We start from the raw sequence: 25,200 nt of genomic DNA, 5'->3' as shown, positions 1-25,200 counted from the left end.
GATAGACAGTTAATCATAGTTGTATCTATTTCTGATACCTATAATTAAGAAGCATTTGTATTTGTAATAACTGTACAGTGGAGGCAAGATTCAAATTCATGTGGCTCTGCTTTTGGAAATGTAAAGATCAATTTTGTTCCAATCCTTCCACTTCAAAATGGGATAAAATATTTTTCAGCTTTCTGTTTTTGTGTTGGGAGGATAAGCTAGAATTTTATGCTGCTTTTAAAAATTAAATGTTGTGTGAATTCATAGCATGAAGTTATGGTGCTTGACTTGGATAATTCATAAGTGGGGAATGAAACCTCAGGCTTCAACCATTTTTCCTTCTTAGTGACCAATATTATTAATAAATTGTGACCTTTATTATTAAATAACATATATTGGCATTTGGGTAACTTCTTGAAAGACATATAAACATAAGCTTGCCAGAGAGACAAATACCTTCTACATATTTGTTGGATTGAGCCTATTTTGTTTAACAATCTTTATTGTTTCCTCTTCTTATACATTGTTTTCATAACTAAATTAGGATTCCAATTAATTGTTGGAATTAATTGTTGAGAAGGATATTCTCCCAAAGCCAACAATGTTATTGGAAGGCCAGATAGAAAATATTTAGAAACTAGCAGCAACCTCCTTATCCTTTTTTCTTCCCAAGTAATATGACCTCATTCAATTTCTCATTTTCTTTGTATCTGCCACATTGTGATGGTATGGTTTTCTCTGGTAGGAATTCCTTCATGCTACTTTTTGGGCTCAGTATATTTTCTATTTATCAAATATTCAACTCAAGTTTCACTTTTTACACCACACAGACACACACACACACACACACACACACACACACACACCTGTAGCACTGTTCTTTCTTATGGGGACAAGAAACATCATAAGGTTATTTCCTTTATCTTACTATTCTGTGTGATGTGACTTTGAATCGGCACTTTAACCGTAAAATTTGGTCTTTTGCCAAGGAAAAAAAAGCGTTATCTATTTTGATTGACATCCCCTCCCTTCCTAGTGTGATTGAAAAGATATGTACCCTCCCCTCAAAAACCAAACCAAACCAAACAAATGCTCTCTAAAATGCAAATCATTTTATAAATTTGCTTGTGTCATTGCTCTATTGCTCTAACTATCGTTTATAATTTCTTTTCGTTGAGATCAATTACAGTGCATGTTAGAAAAATCAATTTGGAAAGCATTCAAATAGAATCTTCCCACGGAGTTCCCCTTTCCTTTTCTGTCTTTCCATCTCTTATTTTCTCCCCCTTGCCCTCTCCTCTTTTTGTGCCTCGCTTACATCTGAGGTCAAGTATCCCAGAGGCTGCAGAACTTCACAGTTACACTTTATAGCTGAGTCATTTAATAATCAGAAAGAATTGGAAGGGCTACTTTATAAAACAAAACCTAAGCTCTAGAAGCCATACATTCAGATTGTTAATGTCTGAACAAACCCATCTTGGAGGGAGAGGAGAGCCACAGAAACTTGGGTTGTTGCAAACGACAACGCTCCCGCTTCAGAGCCCGCGCCTGGAAGCCGGAACTCTCTTCTAAGGAGCGTTGGGGGCGTGTCCGGAACTCCTGCAGGGAGCCCGGCTGAGCCAGGACTACAACTCCCGACCTGCACACTGGCGGAAGAGGCGTCTTCCTTCTCTTGACATTTTTATTGATTCTGGCATTTTAGAGCCAAGATTGAGGTCTAAAGAATGAGCAGTAGAAATTATAGAGACTGTACCCTTATGTGGTGGCAGAAGCACTGAAAGTATTTCATCTAATGTTCTGTACTCAATGGGTGTCTAGCGTAGACATCGCGGAACCTCTGTTGCTGTTGGCTGAGTTTCCGGGGAACATTAATTATGACTGGCGGCTGTGGCGCGACAGTTTAATTCTCCGATCGCGGCAGATTGTGGAGACAAGATGGTTCTGGCGGGGCTCATCCGGAAGCTTGGTAACTGTCTTTGTTGCCCAGGGTCGGAGGAGCCCTCGGGTCTTGGCGTGTAGGTGCTGGGTTCCGGCGTCGGGGTTGCGCGGGCACCTCACATAGTCCCTGCAGCCCGCGGACCGTGCTCTTACTGTGCACCTGCGGCCTCCTGAACACTTAGTTCACTTGGTTTCACCCCGGATTGTCTCCCAAGTAAACCATGCGCATTTAGAATAAGTTACGGGTGGGTCGTCTCTTCAGAATTGGGAGATAAAATTTCTTTGTGTCAACTTCTCTGACAGGCCATCAGCTCGTGGAGATCAGGGAACGCGCCCTCAAAAGTATCCTGTGCAAGATCGAGCACAATTTGATCTGCTATGCTGACCTGATTCAGGAAAGGTTGCTTTTTCTCCATTTGCTCGAATGGTTCAATTTCCCATCTGTCCCAATGAAAGAGGAGGTTCTGAACTTCTTAAGCAGATTGGTTAAGGTAACATTTTGGAATAAATCAGCCAGGGTCAAAAGTAAATGTAACATTTATTGAAAGACATACTTGAGATTTAAAATAATGTTGCAGACAACCAGAGAGGTTGCATTTTAATTCACTCGGGTATATATTGCTTGTCATTGGTCATAATAGCCGAATCTCATTTTGTACTGAACGTTGAAGTAAAACAACTAAGTTCTCATATCTTCTATTTCTGATTATTTGTCGCCTGTTTTTAGACGTTTCAGTATTAAAGGAAACACATTTAAATATGTTAAATTAACATTGCATGTAATGCCATTCCATTAAAAACAATGGTTTTCGTTCCTGTATCTGCCTTAAGAGCAATATAGTTGTTAGGATCAATGCTAGTATAAGTTCATTTTTTTTTTCTATCTTTAAGTCACTATTCTCCTGGGGAAATTCTAGTGACTTTGTTATCTTGATTTACAGTAAGGATAGGATAAAGTGTCAGTACAGAAAAGTAACTTATTTTATTTATAAAAGAAAGACTTTGAAGTAGAAGGGAACCTATGAGGCAGGGTCCTATCAATGTGTGATATGTGTATTGGGCAGAAAAAGTACAATAATGAATATGTATAAAAGTGTTATAATGAAACACATTTTCTGAGGTGGAACTATTTAACAATAAAGCATGTAAAAATAAAAGAAGGATTGGTTGTGTGTAGTTTTAGTGCTCAGAGTCCTGGCTTCTTTCTCTTAAGATGTCTTACTCTTAAGTTTGTCTCTTTTACTTTATGTTTGATTCACAAAAGTTGTTTACTCTAGAGCACAGCAATGCAGAATTTGTTTTTCAAAACAGAAAATTTGATACACCAAAATAACCATGTTTTGGTTGTGGTGGAATGAAGTTCAGGACATTTCTATGTTCATGGCTATTCTCAAGACTTTTTCTTTTACCGTAGTATCCCCCAGCAGCCCAACACCTGATTGATCTTGGTGCTGTAGAGTTCTTGTCTAAGCTCCGTCCAAATGTGGAGCCAGCCATACAGGCCGAGATCGATGGCATTCTTGATGGACTTTTTGTTCTTCCTTCAGAAGTTCCTGTACTGTGTTCTGCCACTTACCAAACTGATCAAATTGGTAACTGTTTTTCTGTATTCAATTTTGTTAATATTTTGCTGTATATTTTCTTAGAATCTTTATTACATTTGAGTGTGTGTGTGTGTGTGTGTGTGTATGTGTGTTGCCTCTGTGAATGTATCTACAGGAACAGTAATTTCTTTTTTCTTGTTTTGAAAGATAATAGTATTCAGAGAACAAGCTAGATTGCTTTTTTGTTTTTCTGTTTCTTTTTGTTTTAATAATCATTGAAAGATTGAGAGAAAATAATATAATTTAAAATAAATTTTATTTTGTCAGGTTAATTGATAGCATAGTAATGCGTTTTCTTTTCAGAATTGTCACAACAGCGTGAAGTTTTAACAGGATATTTTCCCCAAGATAAAAGTAATATCCAGCAGATGGAAGTACCACCAGGGCCAGTGGGTATGTATATATAGGGAAGTTTTTGATTGGTGAATAAAAGGTCAATGGATTCTTTTTTCTTGCCCTGAAGATAGTTTGTGGTCAGTCTGGAAAACTTTAGCATGGAATTTAATGTTTCATCTACTTTGTCCTAGCTGAGGTTTTTGAGTCTGAGTGGTCAGGTTTTATACCTTACTAAGTATATTGAGTTACTGTAGGCAGGTCATGGTGCTGTCATTAGAACTCAGTGTTTGTTGAACACAGGTTCTTACCAGGTATGATACATAGGTGGTCTTATTCACTCTCCAGCTTATGAGATGGGACCATCAATTCTGTTGTTTAACTTGGAGACTCAGGATCAGCCTAGTTTCATTTTCATCAGCATTTATCTACTAGCCAGATGACCTAGGATTGGGACATTCCGGTTTGGAGTTCTCCTTCCAGAAGTCTCCCTTCCAGGTCTCTGTGTGGTTGTCCTCTTGTGGTTCCGCTCTTGTACTTGTGTTGCTGTAAAGAGCACCATGACCAAAAGCAGTGTGGGAGGGAAGGGTTTACTTCATCTTACAGCTTACAGATATTATTTGCACACTGTCATGTTTGATCCTTTGACATCTAAAGTTTTGCTATTCTTTTAACAGGAAACCCGACTGTGAAGTGGCTGAAGTTTTCTGTATTTCCTTGGCTACCTCTGACCACAACAGATAGACATGTTCTCTCCTCCAACGAAAGGTACAGTTCTGATGTAGCACAGGTCTTTTGGTTCTTTGTAGCCATAAAAATCTGATCGTTAACACAATGCATTGTCATCTGGAAATGGTAACAAGTGTTGAAAAAAGATACAATTTTCAGTATTTCAAAAAAGAAAACCAGAATATTATTGTCTGTCTCTATCTTTTAGCGGTCTATATGTCCATTTTTTCCCCTCCCAGATAGGGTATCATGTAGTCTAGGCTGGCCTCACACTCACTAGAGTAGCCAAGGATGACCTTGACCTGCTTATTCCTCCCTCCACTTTGTTCCTCTCCTGTGCTGTGGTAATAGACACACAGCTTGCCCCTGACTCAACCCAGTGTCTCTTTGTGGTTGGAATCTTACATAGTCTTTCATAACATGCTCTCTCTTTCTGTATAGATTAATTCTCCATTTCCTGTGTCCTTCATGGAGAACAATGAAAAAATTAAATATAGGTGATCTTTTTGATAGAATCTATGGTAAAATGTGGGCTCTATTAGAAAAACTTGCCACTGTTGAGAAGGTTAGTGATAACTGCACTAATCTTATCTAGTGTGTACTGTTTTTATTACTTTCAGAAATAGAGGGCTGCTATATAAATTTGCAGAGTTTTGTTTGTTGTTTTTGTTTTTTAAGGTTTGTTTTCAGGACCGGCCATAGTGGGACGTACTTTTAATACAAGTATTCTTTAGAAATAGACAGCTGGATCTCTGCGAGTTTGAGGCCAGCCAGGGAAACGTGTTGAGACCCTGCCTTAAAAATTAAACAAATAGAAAGTTTTATTTGTATTTTTAGTTATGCCAGAAAAGTCCAGAAGAGGGCATCTGATCCCCTGGAGCTGGAGTTACAGGTGGTTGAGAGCTGGATAATGTGGGCACTGGAATTTGAACCTGGGTCCTCTACAAGAGCAGCACGTACTCTTGACTACTGAGTTATCTCTCTAGTCCCAGAGAGTGTTTTTAATATACACGTTCACTTGGTACAATTCCATTGAAGTCACAATAAGTGGTTTGCCTCTTGATAAGGTGTGAATTTAGATGAAAAATCAAATTTGAAAGAGTTAAGGCAACATACAGGTGATTTCTGATAATGCTGCCATCATCTTCGGGAAAAGTATTGAAGAGGTAGTGCCCACCTTAGAAAGGGTTGGGGTGCTTTATTAGTTGTGAGTTAATACCCAAGGAAGAGGTGGACTAACTCCAGCTGAGTTGTTGAGGTAGATTGTGTACAATTGCTACATCCTCAGGTAAGTAGAACCTGAGGGATGTGGGACAGTGAAAATGACTAGATAATGGAATTTGATGATTACCACTATATAGGCTTTTGCTTTTTATTTTAATTAGAAAGTTATGTGTGACCTAACCAATCCCGTTTGGTAGAACCTGATAGTTTCAACACTCAATGGTTATTGTGATGCAGTTCCTATTCCAGAGTATGGTCTGGTGGAGGATCAAAGTCAGCAAGCAGTCACAGTATTATAAAATGTAGGTATATGGAAGAAGCTGCTCTTCAGAGTCCACTATGCAAAGATAGAGTGTGCTTTTCTTCCCCAGGAAGAGTGATGCCGCTGCTAAACCTAAGGTGTGGAAGCGTTATGCTGTTAGCTGACGTAGGCAGGTGTAGGTGGACTCCTCCTGACATCTAGCTCTGTTGTCTCAGCTCTTTGAGAAGTAGCAACCACAACCTGATCTGGAATACATGTGAACTTCTGAAGGACGTGATCATGCAAGACTTTCCTGCTGAGATTTTCCTTCAGAGACCGAAGATTGTTCAGGTGAGTCCTTGTAATTGCTTTAGGTTTTAAAACAAACAATTTATCTCAACACAAATTAGCAAATGCACAGCACGGTAGTAGAAGAAAGTTTATATTAACATATTTAAAAAAATGAACTATTGAGTTATTTAAACTACTTTCTCTAATTTATCTGGTTACTTCTTTTAGTGGACAGTAGTTTCTGCCAACTTTGTCTATCTCAAATTGTCATTTTTGGATTATCATCTTTTTCAAATTTAAAGTTTTAAATTTCTTGTTATGTGTCTTGACACACACACCAAAGTGTGCATGTGGAGGTCAGAAGACAACTTTATAGAGTTGACTCTCCCTCCACCTTGATGTGGGTTCTAGGGATCAAGCTTAGGTCACCAGGTTGCATGGTAAATGCCTTCACCCATTGAGTCATCTCACCAGACAGTAGCATTAGAAGTTAGGGATGGGCAGCAGTAACCTTTGAGTATTTTATGTTTAGGACATAATGCTGGGGAAGTCTGTTATCAATGAGCATGTTGACTAGCCCTTTCCCTTTGTGCAGTCTCTTGCTTCTCCAGTGGAGAGAGATGCAGCTGGGGATTATGAGGTATCTATAGCATCTCGTAATCTCTGAGGGCCCTTGGTCCTTACTCAGACTGAGTGGACCCCAGTGATTAGCAGTGTGGGCACCTTCCATCACTCATGGCAAACAGAAACAAATAAAGCTGTTCTTTACCGAAGCCTGAAAAGCGCTTCAGCTGTGTGAGGTGCAAAGGACTTGCTGTGATTCTGTGTGCTGTGCAGTACAATGGGACTTTCCTTCTCCCAGATTGGCTTTTTACAGATATTAGACATAGGAAATACTGTCTCTTTTAGTCATGCTTTTTATTATTTTCATTTACTTATTTTTTATTTTATGCATAAAAGTGTTTTGTCTGCATGTGTGTCTATATACCACGTATGTGCCTGATGCTCATGGAGGTCAGAAGTGGGCATCAGGTCTCCTAGAACTGGAGTTATGGATAGCTGTGAGCCATTATATGGTTACTGGAAATTGAACCCAGGTTCTTTGCAAGAACAAGTGATGTTAAGTGGTGAGCCATCCGACTAGCCCTAGTTAGCGTTACAAACTGTGCTCAAGGTGAGCTGGCTTTGTTTCCTAGCCTGGTCTCAGACTCATATGGGCTTGAGTGTACTGACAACCTGAGTACCCAATGCTGCAGCAGACAGGCAGCACACTCTCTGAGTACCTGATGCTGCAGCAGACATGCGGCACACTCTCTGAATACCTGATGCTGCAGCAGACATGCGGCACACTCTCTTGAGTACCTGATGCTGCAGCAGACATACGGCACACTTTCTGGAGTTGATTCCCTCCTTTTACTTTATATAAATTTGGGCATCCAACTCAGGGTGTTAGGCGCTATGGCCCTAGTTTCTTATTTTATCAAAATTTGTAATCTTCTTTGATTATTCACCTTTCCTTATTTAAGTCCCACATCCTCTTTTATTTTTGCATGTAGTTCTCAAAACATTAATTTTTAAAAAAAAACTTAGGTCTTGTTATATGTGCCCTGGAACTTGCTGTGCAGACCAGACTGCTGCCTTAAACTGTGGTGATCCTCCTACCTCTGCCTCCCAAGTGCTGGAATACTGGGCCTGACTACAAGCCTAACTACATCGCTTTTTGGAGTTGAGCTCTCTGTGACTGGTTTCACTCTCCTTTCTCTCAGGGCCTCTTATGTCTGGTGAAGCTGGCCTTTGGGGGAGACGGGAAGCATCGGGTGGCATTACAGTCGGTGTCCTGTTTGCAGCAGCTGTGCACGTGTTTAAGAAACAGACTCAACTTTTACCGAGACCCCAACCTTTTCTCAAATAAACAAGGTACTTTGCTTATCTGTTCGCAGATACTGGAATTCTTTATCTTCTTCTGAGAACTGTCCACTGTACTTAAAAGTTTATTGTGTATACATTTCACAATACAAATTCCAAGTCTTAAAATATTATCGGATTCCTGGATAGAGATACGTAAATGACAGAACACCATGATACCCCCTGAATCCCCCAGCCACACACACACACCACTTTTTAAAAGAAAGCATAGTTGGAGTTAACTAAGAAAAAGACTTTCATAAAGATTTAGGTGTGGGCACTAAGAAAGAGACACACATACACACAGTGAAGTACAGTTGCACACATCCAAAGGTTGGTGCCAGCTTTAGATTTGCTGTAAGGGTTTTAACAATGGCTATGCATGTGATGTTGGTGGCTTTTGAAGTTACATTGCTCGAAGGATTTAATAAAATATTAGGTAAAAATATTTCAGTATACTTATTTTTATCTGAAGAACTTTTCTGCCGGGCGGTGGTGGCGCACGCCTTTAATCCCAGCACTCGGGAGGCAGAGGCAGGCGGATCTCTGTGAGTTCGAGCCCAGCCTGGTCTACAAAGGGAGTTCCAGGACAGGCTCCAAAGCTACAGAGAAACCCTGTCTCGAAAAAACCAAAAAAAAAAAAAAGAACTTTTCTTTCCTAAATGAGTTTATAAGGTGGTTTATGAGGCGCGTCATGTGGGTTTACAGGCTCATACGTCAGGAAAGGCCAATAGCGGTCAGTTCTACCTATAGGCCAGTCAGGTCATTCATGGTTTATAACTTTCTGGGACTTTTCCCAAATAAGGAATATATAGTCCTTTGCAGATGGTTTAAATTTTAATTTTAATTTAATAATTATTATTATTAATAATATGCATTTTGTGTGTACATGTGGGTATGTGCACATGAGTGCAGGTGCCTGAGGTGCCAAAGGTGTTGGATCCCCTGGAGCTGGAGTTACAGACACAGGTGATCCTCCTGATGTGGGTGTTGGGAACCAAGTCTGGATGGTGAGGAAGATCAGCATGTGTGCTTCATTGCTGGACTGTGCAGCATCCTGGGTAAACCTGTGTGCTGAGGGAGATCAGCAAGCGTGCTTCATTGCTGAACTGTGCAGCATCCTGGGTAAACCTGTGTGCTGAGGGAGATCAGCAAGCGTGCTTCATTGCTCGACTGCAGTGTCCTGGCTGTTCTCACCTCTCACACCCTTTCCTAACCCTTTGTGTTTCTGCTGTGTCCCCCGAGGCTTCTGGCTTTTCATCTTAGGGTGGTGTAGCAGAAGTCCCATTATCTGGAGCTTCTTTGTGGTGAACTTACTTGCTTAGGCATTTGCAGATACTTTTCTGCTTATCCCCAGATTCCCCATTCTTATGGGGCTGGGGATTAGGATCCAGATTGTGACAATTCATGTGGGACTTAGGGAATTTTAATACAAGGTATATGTTGTGTTAACAAATTGTTTTGCTTGAAAAACACTGATTTGTATTTTAGTAAATCCACGTTTATGCTTTTTGAGTTGTAGCATATGTAGATCTGCTGGCAGCAGCAGGCTTTTCATAGGAAAAGTGTCACCTAGTGGACAGATGGGGTACAGGGTGGCATAGGCAGAGCCTATACACCGTGCTTTGAGAGGTGAATACAAAACTCCAGTCATTTGTTACCCTGTTTACTTGAGAGCTTCACTCATCCTCTGGTACTTGAGTATTTGTACTTTGCACTGCAATTACTATAGACTGAGGCTGTGGGCTCTCATTATATTTGTGGGACATGGAGTTTTGTAAGCGATCCCAGAGAGCTTGGCCCCCATGCTCTATCAGAGAAAAAGTTCTTGTATTAATAGAAATGGTGTCTGAAGGCAAACTGTATGCATCTGTTGTTCAGTATCTCCCACTGTATCCAGCCGATAGACTAGCCTCAGCAGCTTCTATATTTTAGACAGCTGAGGAAGATAATGAAAATCAGGTTTGTTTCTAACAAGAAGTGCTCAAAGGAAATAAAAATATGATGTGACAGAAAAGGTCGCCACTCTTTTTAGGTGATGGTTGCCTTCCTCGTAAAGTGTTACAGGAAGAGTGTTCCAGGGGAGTCAGAGCCCAAGGTGGCAAGTGGCTAATGTGCTTGAGCAGGCCAAACGTGAACTTGGGAGAGCACGGGGTCCTGAGCCAGGTGCCAGGAAATGTGGTAGATGAGAGAGGTTACAGGGGTAAGCATTTCATAGTTTTTGAAGTACTGTGAGAAGTGCGAGGTGCTAATTCTTTCCCCTTGTAATTCTATCCTCTGTCAATGTATCTATGTATCTATCATGTGCTTATTATTGTCTTTAGCTGTTTGCAAATACACACGTGATATGGAATGCTATTATGTCTTCTTTCACTATCCTGTGTGTTATCTATAGATATATGTGTACACATTTATTTATTTATTTCATTTTCTTGAGACAGGATCTCATTATGTAGCTCTTGCTGTCCTAAAACTCACTATGTAGGTGAAGCTGGCCTCGAACTCATATTGATTTCTGCCTCCCTGTCTCTGCCTCCTGAGTTCTGGGAATAAAAACATGTACTACTAAGCCTGACTCACATGCATTTATAACATAAACATAATTATGGCTTGTTAAAAAAGTATGCATTATGCATTTAATGCTCACAGTTTTACAGCTCTCTGTAGACATTGTTTGTACCCCGAAGAGAGGCATTAAGTAACAACTCCCCATTTCTTCTTTCCCTAACCCTTCTGTTAAACTTTCATTTTATTGAGAATTTTCTGTATTCTAGATATATGTGAAATCATACAGAATTTGTTGTTTTGTGTCTGGTTCATTTTCTTTGTAATGTTTTAAAGCCATATCTTTGTTATACCGTGTATCAGTATTTTTTATCTCCTATTGTTGAATAGTTTTCCATTGCGTGTATGTGCCATATTTGTTTATTCATTCATCTCTTTAGGAGCCTGTATGTTGTATCTAACTTGAGTCGTGTGTCAATGAACAGTGTCCTACATGTGTGTGTTTGGGCCTTTTGTGTGTGTAGGAATGGAGCTGAAGATCATATGCTAGGTCTTTCTTTAGCTTTGGCAAGTCTCCAAGCCCTTCATGGTAGCCGTAGTATTTTCCTTTTCTACAAGCCCTGCATAAAGCTTGAGCATATTGTAGTTACTCATGCTCTTGCTCCTTTTCGTAACATTTCATAGGTGCCAAGTGGGTTATTGCTGTCCTTTCTCTTTGCATCTCCAAACACTAATAATGAGTGACAAACTCACTAGTGATTTTTCATGTGCTGTTTGTTATTTTTTTGTCTTCTTTGGAGAAATGGCTATTAATATCCTTGCCCATTTTTAGCTAGTTCTTTGTTTACTCTTAAGCTTTAGGAGTCATTAATATATTCAGAATATTAAACCCTTACTAGATATATACTTTGCAAATATTTTTACCACACTGTTTTTTGTCTTTAGACTTTCTTGTAATATATTTTGATGAACAAAAGTTTTAAAGTGATAAAGTCAGTTGATCCATTTTAATTGGTTGTTTATGTTTTTGATTTCAATATCTAAGAATCCATTGCCTTGAAGATTTTCTAATGGCTGGGAGGAGCATTTATGCCTTTAGCTCATATTTAGATTGATATTTCATTTTGTTTGGTGTTTGAATGTGGTTCAAGCCCCTGCTTTGAAAACTTAAAGCTGGGATATGTTACCTAGTTCTGCTTCACAGTCTTGAAGTCTCTACCCAGAGTTTCTTAAAATCATATCAGGAATGTGTTGTATGAATATTTTCTGGAAAGGTTGACTTTCTCTTTGAATTTTGTTCCTGCGGAATCATTCTGTCTCTTGTTAATTTTTCTGGAAGACTGGTGGATATAATCCATATTATCAGAAGCCTGTTTCTATACTACTAAGACACAATTATATTTATTTATTTCTCCAGATACAATCTCCCAGAATTCTTCTTTGTCTTACTGTCATGAAGCAAGAGGTACTTACCATTCCCCAAACCCGTCCCCAGGAAGTAGCAGCCCTCGACCTTCTGTGGTTGGGCGTACAGGTCAGCGGCCCCGAGGAGATGGTCAGGACTGGGATGCGGTGTCTTCCAGGTGACTGGCTCTTGTGTTCTTGTCTGTATTTTATGTGGACAAAATTGTTCCTTCCTGTCTCCTCTTGAATTATTGCCCTATGTATAGCCTTGTTAAAATCACTAGCTTTCATAGTCAGTACGCATTTATATTTTCTTACTGACTTTCTGTGTTACCAAACCAGCGTGACAGCATTTGTGCTCTGCAAATGTGTGGCGGTCAGAGGACAACTTTGTGGGTTTTGTTCTCTTTTTAACCTTTACATGTGTTTTAGGGGTTAACTCAGGTCATCAGACTTTCCTGGTAAGTGCCTTTATCCATGAAACTGTCTCTCAATACCTGACTTAAATTTTTAAATGGTATTTTTATACACATTTTGTAAGTCTAACCATAACTTAAAATTGTATAGGAAAGGAATAGATAGAGAATATTTTTTAGATGGATACTCTCTCAAGGGGCATCATATGTCTGTGTGAATGCAGAGTTTTCATATGTTCACTTGAAGGGATGGCATTGGATTTCTGTGTTAGTTTATCCCAGGCCATAAATATTGTAAGACAGTAGTCTTCTCTTGCTTGCCATCCTACATAATGTTCAGTAAGGTAGTCTATGTCTTGGCTTGGTTGGTGTTGCTGCTGTGCTACAGGCTCACACAGATGCAGGTACTCATGAGCATGGTGTTGGTACCACATGTTTTACATTCTTGATCTCTTAGTGACCTTCAGACAGTTTTATAATAGGATAGTCATTGTTATTATTGCCATTGTTTACAGAAAAGCCTGCATTTTCAAGGGGTTGAAACCACTTGCTAAGGAGTAGAGTTGGGGCCGTGTGTGGCAGGAGAGTACAGTGCTCATTCTGTGCTTGACTGATGACTTGCAGATTTTTTTTTTACCTTGATATAAGGCATGCTTTACTGCCTTGTTCTGTATGTGTGAACAGCACCTTCACAGGGTCTGTCAGGCATGAGAGAAACTTGGGTGATTTATGTCCATATTTTGGAATGCTTGGCATCTTGAAGCTAAGGCATAAGGAAATAGGCATAAAATCTGGGCAGTTTTAAATGTCCTAATAGCATATCTCAATGGTTCAGCTATAGTTGTGAATAACAGAAATCAGAATTTTGAGGACCTAAAGTAAGACTTTTTTAGTGGAGAAACCCCTTTCAGAATCATTATATGATGTCGAGTATATGCTAATAAAGTAACCCATTTCCCATGGTATCTTTGAGGCCATTCTTTAGTTGCTCACATTGGCTTACTTAGAACAGTAGCCGAATATCACAGAAGCCCTCAGCAGAGGATAAACTGGCTCCCTTCAATGCTTTGCTGTAAGCCTACATATTTTGTTTTAGAAGTGAGTGGGTTGTTGCTGCTCATGTTTGCTGCTATGGAATGTGGTGTTTCAGAATCATCAGTATGAAAATCAACGTGTAAATAAAAACATTTTTCACTTCATGTTCAAGTTTTCTTTTGTGGTAACGAAGTTCATAGTCTAGTACATGATAGGTAAGTGCTGTGTCATTGAGCTGCACCCCAAGCTCCTTCGTGTATAGTCTATGCTCTCTCTATGGAATTTAGTGTAATTTGTCAGAATTGTTACATGAATCAGTGTGATTGTGAGTTGTGTGAGTTCTGTTGTGCAGCAGGGAACAGCAGGTCTGTTGGAGCTTTGCTTCCTTAACTCAAGGTCTGCCTTTTGTTTACTTTCCAGCGGGAGTAGTGCACATGCTCACGTGAACTCTAGGATATCTGTGCCTTCTTTGGACGCGGCACATGAAGATCTGCCGGAGCTGGAGACAGAGGACGCACTGGAGCTGCAGTTCCAGCAGCTCAGTCTTCCCCAGTTCTGTATCTCCATCCTGGAGGCAGCAGTTCCTCTGCTAAGAACAGGTTAGCGTGTCCGGAATCTCCTTTCTTACAGATTGTGTTTATGTGTCTCCTATGGCTGACTGGCTCCTTCTCTTACATATTAAGGTTTTTAGTATCTATTTTTACTTAGCTCTCCAATGAAATTAATAAACTTTTCTCCTTTTTTACTTTACTAAATGTGGGTGCCATGCTAATATTCAAATAGAATATTTTTTTCTATTGATAGATTTTTATTATCAAGGGCTTCTTCTGTGTTTTAAATATATGAACACTAACTATAAAATTTAGGTGGAAAAAGTTAAGAAAGATACTTAAACCAACAAAAATCACTCTCGCTCTTTAGTCGCTGTTTGAGATACTCTCTGTTGCTCATGTCTTTTAGAGAGAGATTTATTTATTTTAATGTGTATGGCTGTTTGTGCTTGTGTCCATGGAGACCAGAAAAGGGCATCAGATCCCCTTGAATGAATAACAAAGGGTTATAAACCACCATGTGGATGCTGGGAATCAAACCTGAGTCTTTTTCAAGAGCAGCCAGTGCTCTTAACTGCTGAGCCATCTCTCCAGCTGAATTTATATCTTATAAGCCAGGAAATGGTAACCAAACCTTGTAGCTGGATTGCTAACCTTTATACTTTATAATCTTTTGTTTGTTTGTTTTGTTTTTTGAAACACGGTTTCTCTGTGTAACAGCCCTGGCTGACCTGGAACTAGCTCTTGTAGACCAGACTGGCCTTGAACTCATAGAGATCTGCCTGTCTCTGCCTCTTGAGTGCTGGGATTAAAGGCATGTGCCACCACCTTCCGACTATTATGACATATTTTTTCCTGTAAAACAGCCCCCAAATATTCTGGGTCACAATTTACTCATGTGTACTAGGAATGCTTTTCCTAAAGAGTGGAAACAGTGACAAGATGACTCATCTCTACCAGTGTCTGTTAATGAAGCCCTATGTAGCGTCCCTGCTGCTCAGTGGTGGTATATTGGTACTTGATTTCATGAGGGTTATAGCCTGTATCTGTCAGCAACCTACTTTCTTATTCAGCAGTGGCAGTTAGTAAGTATTTTTGTCCTCACGTTTTCAAAGGAGGAAGCTAGGGCTTCAAATGATTTTAGACTTACCTAATGTCAGATGGCCAACAGCAGGACCTTGACCAAAAGCTCTAAATGCGGAGTCCTTGCTTTTCAACTTTTTTCAATGTAAACAAAGTACTGGATGCAGTAATGATTTTTATTCTGTGAGTCTTTACATTCTCCCTCAGTTTTGGAAATTGAACTAGGTTTTTATGATTTCTAGACAAGTACTCATGCCTAAAACTACACATTTTTGTGGTTGATAAACTTGTCAAGTTAAAAATATAAATGAGTTTTGCCTTTGTTAGTTTAATTATCAAAAAAAAATCCCACATTACTAGTTTAAATTTTAAGATTTTTCTGTTTTTGTTCTTTTGCTGTGTGGAGGTGATGGGGAGGAAAGTGGAACAAAGGTGTAAATTTGGGAAGCACTTATGCCTCGGCAAAGCCTGCCCCTTTCCTTGCCACAGCGGGTGTGAGTGCACACTTGACAGCCGACAGTCCTGTGTGATGGAGAGGTGAACTTTGGCATCATCAAGTGTTTCTGTTTATTTGTCTGGTATATCGGGAAGAACAGTTTTAGACTTAATGATTTTCCATTTAACCTTTTTTTAATTTGTTGTAAAAAGTCAGATTGATAATTATAAAGCTATATCTTGCACATAAAAATTTCTAAATGTTCCCTTGCCCTTTTGCAGTAAATTATTGCATAATTTGTAATTGTTCAGCATTGTAAGAGGTGCAGAGAGAGTTTGTTCCAGCTGTTATGAAAAAATGAATGTAGATCTCTGTGATTCAGGAGTTTATTTAATTAATAATTCGTTAGGAATTAACCTTTAATGTGAAGAATAGGATAATCTTATTTGAAAATTTGCCTCACTCAGAATTTTGGAAATGCTTTTGTTTTCAGTCTCACCTAAGAAAAGAGATTAATGGTTTCTTTTAGGAGAGTGTTGGTGTGTTCTTTTGAGATGGCCTGGTAATGTGACCAAGAACAGGTTATGTAAAGTGGTGCTGGTATCAAAGGTGTGGTGTACCGCCATGTCTAGTTAGCACATCATGTCTCGGAATGTTTGTGGGTAGTGGTGTTTTTGTTTGTTTGTCTTTTAGACAGAGTCTCAGGTGTCCCAGCCTGGACTTAAACTTACTACATAGCTCAAGAACTATATTTTATTTGTGTTTTAATAAGGAAAGCTTGCCTGAAGATCAGAAGGGCAAAGCTAAGCCAGTAGATGTTAGGCAGTGGTGGCACACATCTTTAATCCCAGGGTTTGGGAGACAAAGGGAGATGGATCTCTGAGTTCAAGACTACCCTGGGCTACACAAGATCAATGCAGAACCAAATCCAGGTGGTGGTGGCTCAAACCTTTCATCCCAGTACTAGGAAGTCACATGTCTTTAATCCTAGTACTAAAGAGAATATAAAATGGGAGGAAAGAGAGGCTTAGTCAGTGGTTGTCCACAGACTAAGACTTCTCTAGTGGCTTGACTGCTTTTCTTTTCTGGCTTTTGGGTTGAACCCCAGTATCTGACTCTGGGTTTTATTATTTGTGCTTCATTGAACTTCAGATCTTCTTGCCATCACCTCTTGAGTAATGGGATCTGAGGTGTGCCTTACCACACTGGTGTTGGCCATGCAGGGAAAGAAACCAGGGCCTCAAGCAAGCTAGCAAGCACCCAACCAACTTATCTACATTCTGAGCTATGGATGGTATTTCTTATAATTTGTTTAGTAGACGATTATGTGACTGGACATTTATTCTTTTAGTTTCTGTGGTACAGAATTAACTTTCTATGTGACTCTTAGGTATAAAAATACTCATATGTGATAAAACTTATAGCTTGTGTTGCTGGACAGAAGTGATTAGAATGCATTCTCTAAATTTGCTTGTTTTGTTGCATATAATGTGTAACATGGATAGACTCTGAGTTTGAAATTGGTTAAATCTGTTTCATGGTATTTTTAGTTATTTCTACTTTTGAGTAACTTTTCCACTTATGAGTTCATTTGGTTTGTTGTATTGAGATTGTGATGTCCTCATTCATCTTGCCAGCAGTTTTAAAAATGTCAAAGATGGGGAAATAGGACTTTGGGATCATGCCTAGCTAGGGGGTCCAAGAGATTATCTGAAAATTGACTGACTTTTCCCCCCTTGCCTTTCTCCTGTTTCTATATCTAGGTAGCCGAGAAATGATAATTAGAGTTCTGGAACTACTTACAGAGGACTTGATGCTCATTGGACAAGCAATTTCACCAGACATCTGGGATGATAGCAGCCTCTTTGCTATAGATGTGGTGAGAATAATCTTCTTTAGGGTATAGTAGGTTTTACTTTCTGGCAAAATACATGATAGGCTTATTTTATATGCATCTAAATGAATCTTTTCCTCAGTGATTTGTTTTACATTAATAGAAACAAATCTGTTGAGAACAATAAGAGGCCACTCGGGTATGATGGTTTTCACACTGTCCTTCCTTTCTGTAACAGAACTATGGTATCTAATTTAAAGATCCACCAATTGTATTGCTATTTTCTGATTCTAAGTTTTTCTTATATTTTTTCTCATAGAAAGGGTTAGTTTATAGCAAGAGCAGAATAATTAACTTTAATTGTTAGCATTTATAAAATAGCTTCAGAATAGCAACATTACTACCATGGAACAATTCAGATATCTCAGTGTTTTCTAGCAGTTCTTTCTGACTTAGGGTAAATTTAAACCTTAGGACATACAGTTGAAATATTATACCTTAAAGTTACTTGAAAGAATTCCTTTTTTTCTTACAATTTTAAGAAAAAAGTAATATTGACTTAGTTTGTTTTCAAACAAGGTAAAAATATATTTCATAAAAATGTAACTTAGATTTCTCTCCATGAAATTTCTTACATTAATGTCATTGCAATGAATTTTAAAGAAAAATGTTAGATTTGTCCTAGTGTCTAGAAATACAACAGAGTGTTTTGTATTATCTTTTACCTTGTGACTTTGTTGAATTTATTGATCCTCAGAGGCTTTTTCTCTCATTGTTTTGGCGTTGGTAATTTCTTTATGATTTTCTTTCTATAGAATCATACTATTTGTGAATAAACAGTGTTAGGATGTTATCTATGAATAAAGACAGCTTTATTTCTGTTTAGTCAGTTTAGATATTCTTAATTTCTTTTGTTGCCCCATTGCTCTGGCTACAACATTGAGTACAATGGGAGTGGATGTGCTGTGCCTTTAGGAACTAGATACAGTCTGAGTTCTCCGGTTTTCCTATGCGCTCGTATGAAGTGGGAGGAAGTTCTCTGTATTCCTCAATTTAATGGGTATTTTTTCTCTTCTTTTTTCTTGAACAGATGTGGGATTTTGTCCTAGCTTTTTTAGTGCCTTATGTAAACGATCTTTTTAAAAAATAGATATTATTCACTTGTTTTTCTGTTTATTTTTATATTTGAGACACAATCTTGCTAGATATTCCAGGTTGGCCTTGACCTTGAAGATTTCCTGCTCCAGCCTTCAGTGCTGAGATTATAGGTATGCATCCTCATGCCTGGCTGGATGTTATACTGTGTGTCTTGATTTTTAATGCATTTGTCCTTGTGGAATTACAGTCTGTTCTAACAAGTGGCTAAGTTATTTGCAGAGCAGTCTCACTTCACTGAGGCCTATTTAAAGTTTTGCTAGAAAGTGTCTCATAACCTTGAACACTTTTGTCTTCCAGTGGACATTTGGCAGTGTCTAGAAACATTTTACGTCTCATAGTTGGAATGGTAGTGGCATCTAATGACAGAAGCTAGGACAGCTCCTCATATGAAATATGTTTTTAGCTGAAGGTGTCAATAGTATCAAGAGTGAAAAACTATAGTCCTAGAGTATCCTCCTTATATAGGTCTAGATTCTACTGAGTGTCTCCTATTGGATGTCTCCAGTGATTTCTAGTGACTTCCATTGGTTGAGACTTGAATTTTTAGTGTCCTATCTACATCTCAGCAGGGACGGGTAGAACTGTGTCTGACTTGCAGACTTCATTCTGTGCAATGCTCTCATGTGCAGTCCTTTGGCTTTAGCTTCGTACCATCTCAGTCTCCACATCATTTCCATCTCTCAAAGCATTCTGACTGTCAGACTCCATGGTCCCCTGTCAATGTTCTTGCTACAGTAATTGCTTGTAGGCACTACAGGGCCTTCTCTTTTTGTTTTTCTTTCCTTTGACATGACAGTTTTGTGCTTTTTTTTTTCTTTAAATATTTATTTATTTATTTATTATGCATACAATATTCTGTCTGTGTGTATGTCTGCAGGCCCGAAGAGGGCACCAGACCTCATTACAAATGGTTGTGAGCCACCATGTGGTTGCCGGGAATTGAACTCAGGACCTTTGGAAGAGCAGGCAATGCTCTTAACCACTGAGCCATCTCTCCAGCCCAGTTTTGTGCTTTTAAGATAAATTGTTTAGTGTTTTGTAAATGTTGGGGAATCAAACCCAGAACCTTGAATGTACTGGTCATGTTCTGTCCACCTAGCTGTAGCCCCAGCCCTTCTGATGACTTACAGTTACTGAATTTTCTGTTACTGTGCTGACAGAGGTTTCTGTCCTGCCTGGTCTCCCAGCTGTTCAGTCCCAAAGAAACATACAGAGACCTACATCAATTATAAACTGGTTGGCTTATAAGCTCAGGCTTTCTAATTAACTTAACTCTTACATCTTAAATTAACCTATAATTCTTGTTTGTGTTAGCCACATGGCTTGGTACCTTCTATCAGTGAGTTATTCTCATCTTGGGTGCTCTGTGTCTGGATGACAACTGCAGACTGAGCCTTTCCTCTTCCCAGAGTTCTCGTACTCTGGCTGCCCTGCCTATACTTCCTGCTTGGCTACTGGTCAATCAGTATTTTATTAAACCAGTACAAGTGACAAATCTTTACATGGTACAAGACTATTGTCCCACAGCATTGCTGTGATTATGTCTGTCTATATTTAATTAAGATTTTTTGGGCTGTTGGAAAATGGACTGTTAGTAATCCTTGGGAATAGAAGTCAGAACATAAAGACACAAGTAAAATACATATAATGCAGCTATTTACATAATGAACACTTGCGAATTAATTAGATTTCTGATGCTAATGCTTGAGATAATTAACTTGTCAAGAAAAAAGTTTATTTAGACTTATAGTTTTGGCTCTACTTGCTCTTCCAAAGTTCCTGAATTCAATTCCCAGCAACCACATGGTGGCTCACAGCCATCTGTAATGAGATCTGGTGCCTTCTTAAGGAAGAGACCTAATCAGTTGTCCTCATCAAATTAGACTATGAAACCCAATATTGACAGGTTCAAAGAACCTCCATAAAGGGGTTGCCCATGCATGTGTCAGCATTGCCAGGGCATAAATTTCATTCATTCGTTCAGCCTAGTTGCTTTGGGTTTCAAGTTAGTGTGTGTGATAGAATGGCGGTCTTTGCATGATGTAAATCTGCATACCTCATTGCCAGAAAGCAAAAAGAAAGGGAAAGAGGTAAAGGGTCCTTCAGCCCTCTTCAAATAAAAACCTCCAGGGACTTAAGGATATTCCTACTGGGCTCTGCCTCCTGGTAGCATCACCCTGGAGACCAAGCCTTTAGCACTCAGACATTGGAGGCCATTAAACTCCTAACTATAACAGCACTGTGTATATAAATTTCTATTGTGTTTTTTTTTAAATGATACATATGCGTCTTGAAAAGATAAATAAGTGACATATAGGTCTAATATGTTTTTAAACTTTTCAATTTATGATTATAGCTTCTGTTTTTGAGACAGAGTCTCATGTATCCTAGGCTGGCTTCCCTACTTGCTGTGTAGTGTGGAAATGATGCTGACCTTGTGGTCCTCTTATCTCCACTTCCCTAATGCTGGGATTACAAACATGAGATACCTTGCCAAAGCACTAAATTTAGAGCTTCCTGCATGTTGAACAATCAAACAACCAACTGAACTACATCTCTGGTACCTTATAAAATAATTCTTTAAATTTTTTTCTTTAAAAGTTATGCTCCTTCATAGTACTTTTTTTAAAAAGTAGATTTTTTTTTCACATATTGAAGGTTTTTGGCAAGTGATTTTATCTTTAGAAATGTGAGGAATGGATTATCAGTTTTTTTCTTAAATTAGCTTGAAGATTCTTGGCCAGAACATTTATCTGTGAAAGTTAGTCATTCACTTTTACTTCTGGTTGCTGATCTTTTGTTACTCAATGAATTTTTTTTTTTTAATTTTAAAGGTTAAATCTGTTATACAAGTACCAGTTGGTACATAAGAAATGCTAAGGTTAAATATTAGTACTTGAAAGTATACGTGGTTTATTTAAGAATAAATACCTTCTTGATAAAAGCTATTTTATTCATTGTTATATTAAAAGAAGAAAAAACCTGAAATTTCTTTTTGTTCCTACTTTGGCCAAATTTAATATAAAAGATAGAATATTGTTGTTAAGTCATTAAAGGGGTAACACAACGTACTTAAGGATAATATAATCATATTTCAAGATAGTTCTAAATAGTTCAGTCGTGTCTGACATTCTGTAATTCAGTTTTGTTATGCACAGTATAATGAATCTTCCTTAGAATTGAATACTTTTATTCATTTGAAGTAAGTAGAGAAAATCATTTTTGTTAAAACAGAAAAATTATTGCTAAGCACTTGCTAAAATTATTGCTAAGCACTTACTAAAATTAGATTTGTACCTCGTTCTACTTTGCATATAAAAATCAAGTCTACATTTTCCCTTCTATACATGACAATTTGGTCAAGGAGCTGGGAGCTATGCCTTTCTTTCAGGTAACATCCAGCTCCTCCTGTTGGCCTTCATTTTCATTTCATTGCAATCTCTGTCACTGCCATTGTAGCTTACTGGCAAACAGTCTTTCATGTTTCATTGCTTTTAAATTCCCAAGTAATTTGTAGTGAGTGTCCAGTGTCCTTAGTTCATAGGTGGTTTTATGTGTGCTACGTTGGGGGTAAGATTTCCAGTGTTCTGTTGCTGTTCTGCTGTACTGTCTCATGGAAGCTGTCTGTTAGGAACACAGGTAGTTAGGGATCATGTCAAGTATACCTAGAATATATCTTGGTCTATCTTGTCATAACTTGGCAAGCCAGTTTATTTATGCTTTATGATTTTCTTTATGTTATATGTACCTTTCAATATAAAAGATGCAGTGTTCTAGTTAAGTGGTAAGTTACATGGAAATTCATAATGGTAAAATATTTTCCTCTTGAAATAACATTATTACTTGAGAAGAAAGTTGATGTAATTTGACCTTTTTTTTAAGTTGGCTTCTGCTTTATTATTATTTAATAACATTTGAATCCATTTGAGAATATGTCTGTCAAATTACTTCCTCTACTCCATTATATTTCCACTGTATTCAGCACATATTCAGACACACATTTGAAGCAAGGTTCATATGTTTGTGTGCTCCAATTTGGAAAACTGGCTAGTGGAAATGGGAGAAGTTTTTCTGTATTTTGTTGTTTTTGTTATCATTAGTTAGGCTTTTTCATTTAGTACTTAAGAACTGGTGACTTTCTTTACAATGTCAATGCATTTGTCATTTCTTTTCCTTTTTTTAATCATCTGATGTTGGTTGTTTTTGTTGAGCAGCATAAGTTTCTGTGTCGGATTATTAAGAGCATTTTAACAATATTTCTTCTCAATGACATTTGTATATTTATATGCAAAGTTGATTGTTTTGTTTAGTTTTGTCTTATTTGAATGTTTTCAGAAAGAGAAACTGCTTCAAGTATTAGGTTCCCTTGGAGAAACCATCTGTTACCGTAAAACCAGCTTCAGCCTGGAGCGAGCCGAGGCTCTGCTAGTGCACCACAGGATGGCCTTTGTCAGCATTGCTCTGCTCGCTGTTCGGCTCCTGCAAACCCTCCTCCCTGTTGAAAAGGTGAGGAACATACGGCTGGGTGTTTGTACTGAAAATTGTAAAGAAGTGGCTATTTAATGGTGTGAAGGTGTTCTGTTGTAGAATATTTTCAAAATATACAAGGTATAGTACCATATCCTGCCTGATTTGACCCTGGGAACCTGACTAGGGTGATGAGAGAATGAAAATGGACAGACACACAGACCCATGTACGGAAAAGCTTGGATCAGGTAGGCCATGCGCTCTGATGGAGACACACCATCACCTGCAGCAACCCAGACACTCAGTGTATTTAATTTATACATCTGAATCAAGGAGTTGGGTTTATTGTATGCAGGTGAAAAAGGAGGTAAGTTTAGCTAATCTTGCTAGGAGATCACTGTCTTAGTTACTCTTCTGTTACTGTGAAGAGACATCATGGATAAGGTAGCTTATACAAGAAAATCCTTGCTTACAGTTTCAGAAGGTGAGTCCATGACTATAATGTCAGGGAGCAAAGCAGGCAGGCAGGTAGGCATGGCAACGGGGCTGTAGCTGGGATCCACCAGTAGCAGGAGAGAGAGAGACAGAGACACAGAGAGAGACAGAGAGACACAGAGAGAGAGAGAGACAGACACAGAGAGAGAGAGACAAAGAAAGACAGAGAGAGAGAGACAGAGAGACACAGAGAGACAGAGAGAGAGAGAGACAGAGAGAGAGAGCCTGAACTGTGCATGGCACGACATTTTGACACCTCACACCCTACTCTCAAGGATACAATTCCCACAAGGCCATCCCTTAATTATAAAACAGTCCACCAACTGGGAGCCAAACAATTAAATATATGAGCCAATGAGGACCATTTTCATTCATACCACCACAGTGTCTGTAGGGGAGGAGTCTCAGCTTATAGTCATAGCAAAGGAGGAAGCTATACTTGATATTTTATGTATCCAGTGCACACTGATCAGAGGAAGGCTTTGTCATTCCCAGTGTGGCTGAGGCATTGAGATCCTAGACATGGCTATGCCCATGTCAGTAATGCACATTCACTCAGGAAGTTATCTGCCCCTTACACCTTTACCCAAGGCTTCTTCTATTCCTCACGGATAATTATCGTGGTCATTGGGTATCCTCTGCCGATGCAATAAGTCAGATCAGGCCAAATTAAAAGTCCAGGTTTAATGAGCAAAGCAACTCCAGAATGGTCTTGGGGGAAAGGAGAAACCACATGACCTTTTCTTAGGAGGCCATTTAAATATCCTGTAGGTATGGTCTTGAGCATCTCTGTGGAAGGAGCTGCGATTTCATGGGCTTTCTGAGACTGGGCAGGGTTTGGAGTGGTTCCCTCCACCCCCAAGGCATAGGTCCACTTGAACATCCCAGACTCCTTCAGTATGTGGGTGCCAGTTCAAGTCTGGCTATTTTCTGCGTGCATGGGATGACTTGGGGAGTGGGGACTAGGGAGTTGGTGGACTCAAGCTTAGTGGGAGGTATGGGTGAAGAAACATTCAGTTAGCTGCCATCCTGGAGACCTCAGGCATCTGTTCCTTGAGGGAGCGGAGAGTCAGGTTGCTAAGAGAAAAAAATAGATAACACTGGCCCTATGAACAGGGCTAGCCGTGGGAAGAGTGAAGACTGCCAGAGAGAATGGAATAGAGATGTGCCTTGGTTGTACAGAAGAGGCAAGGGTGAATGAGCCAGACGAAAGAGCAGATACGCCCTTGAGATACGCCCTTGAGAGGTGGTACTAGCACTGATGTCTCAGGAGCTTGGGGGCATGGCGTGCCACATTAGGGGATTATGCTTTCTTCAGGAGTACTTGAGCCATTGCATCTGCTGTTTCTCTGGAGGTGGGGGAGATGCCTTTGTCCATCCTGTTAAGGTGTCAAGAATTTGAAGAAAATAGAGCTTTTTTGAGTGGGCATGTGGATGAAATCAACCTGTTAGTTCTCAGCAGGTTGGTGTCCTCAAAACTGGTGTGCAGGGGCTGCCATATCTGGAAGGCCACCTGTTGTTGGAATGAGACCACTTGTTTGTTCCCCAGCCACCCGGATTCCA

The 25,200-nt window shown here is 39.1% G+C and overlaps 1 protein-coding gene across 1 annotated transcript in view; it reads left to right on the top strand.

The window, feature by feature from the left end:
* The first annotated feature begins 1,900 nt into the window (after window positions 1-1,900).
* Window positions 1,901-25,200, top strand: part of Rttn (rotatin) — a 139,796-nt gene continuing 116,496 nt past the window's right edge. The window contains exons 1-11 of the mRNA XM_057789236.1: window positions 1,901-1,954; window positions 2,230-2,417; window positions 3,341-3,518; window positions 3,834-3,923; window positions 4,541-4,631; window positions 6,294-6,408; window positions 8,115-8,265; window positions 12,176-12,341; window positions 14,034-14,212; window positions 17,447-17,562; window positions 23,011-23,181. Coding sequence (XP_057645219.1) covers window positions 1,924-1,954; window positions 2,230-2,417; window positions 3,341-3,518; window positions 3,834-3,923; window positions 4,541-4,631; window positions 6,294-6,408; window positions 8,115-8,265; window positions 12,176-12,341; window positions 14,034-14,212; window positions 17,447-17,562; window positions 23,011-23,181 — 1,476 coding nt within the window. The 5' untranslated portion in view covers window positions 1,901-1,923. The remainder of the gene's footprint in view (window positions 1,955-2,229; window positions 2,418-3,340; window positions 3,519-3,833; window positions 3,924-4,540; window positions 4,632-6,293; window positions 6,409-8,114; window positions 8,266-12,175; window positions 12,342-14,033; window positions 14,213-17,446; window positions 17,563-23,010; window positions 23,182-25,200) is intronic.

The sequence above is a fragment of the Chionomys nivalis genome, chromosome 14 (assembly GCF_950005125.1).
Source record: "Chionomys nivalis chromosome 14, mChiNiv1.1, whole genome shotgun sequence".
Lineage (NCBI taxonomy): Eukaryota > Metazoa > Chordata > Mammalia > Rodentia > Cricetidae > Chionomys > Chionomys nivalis.
Note: the sequence above shows the minus strand (reverse complement) of the source record. Positions and strands in the feature narration are given on the sequence as shown.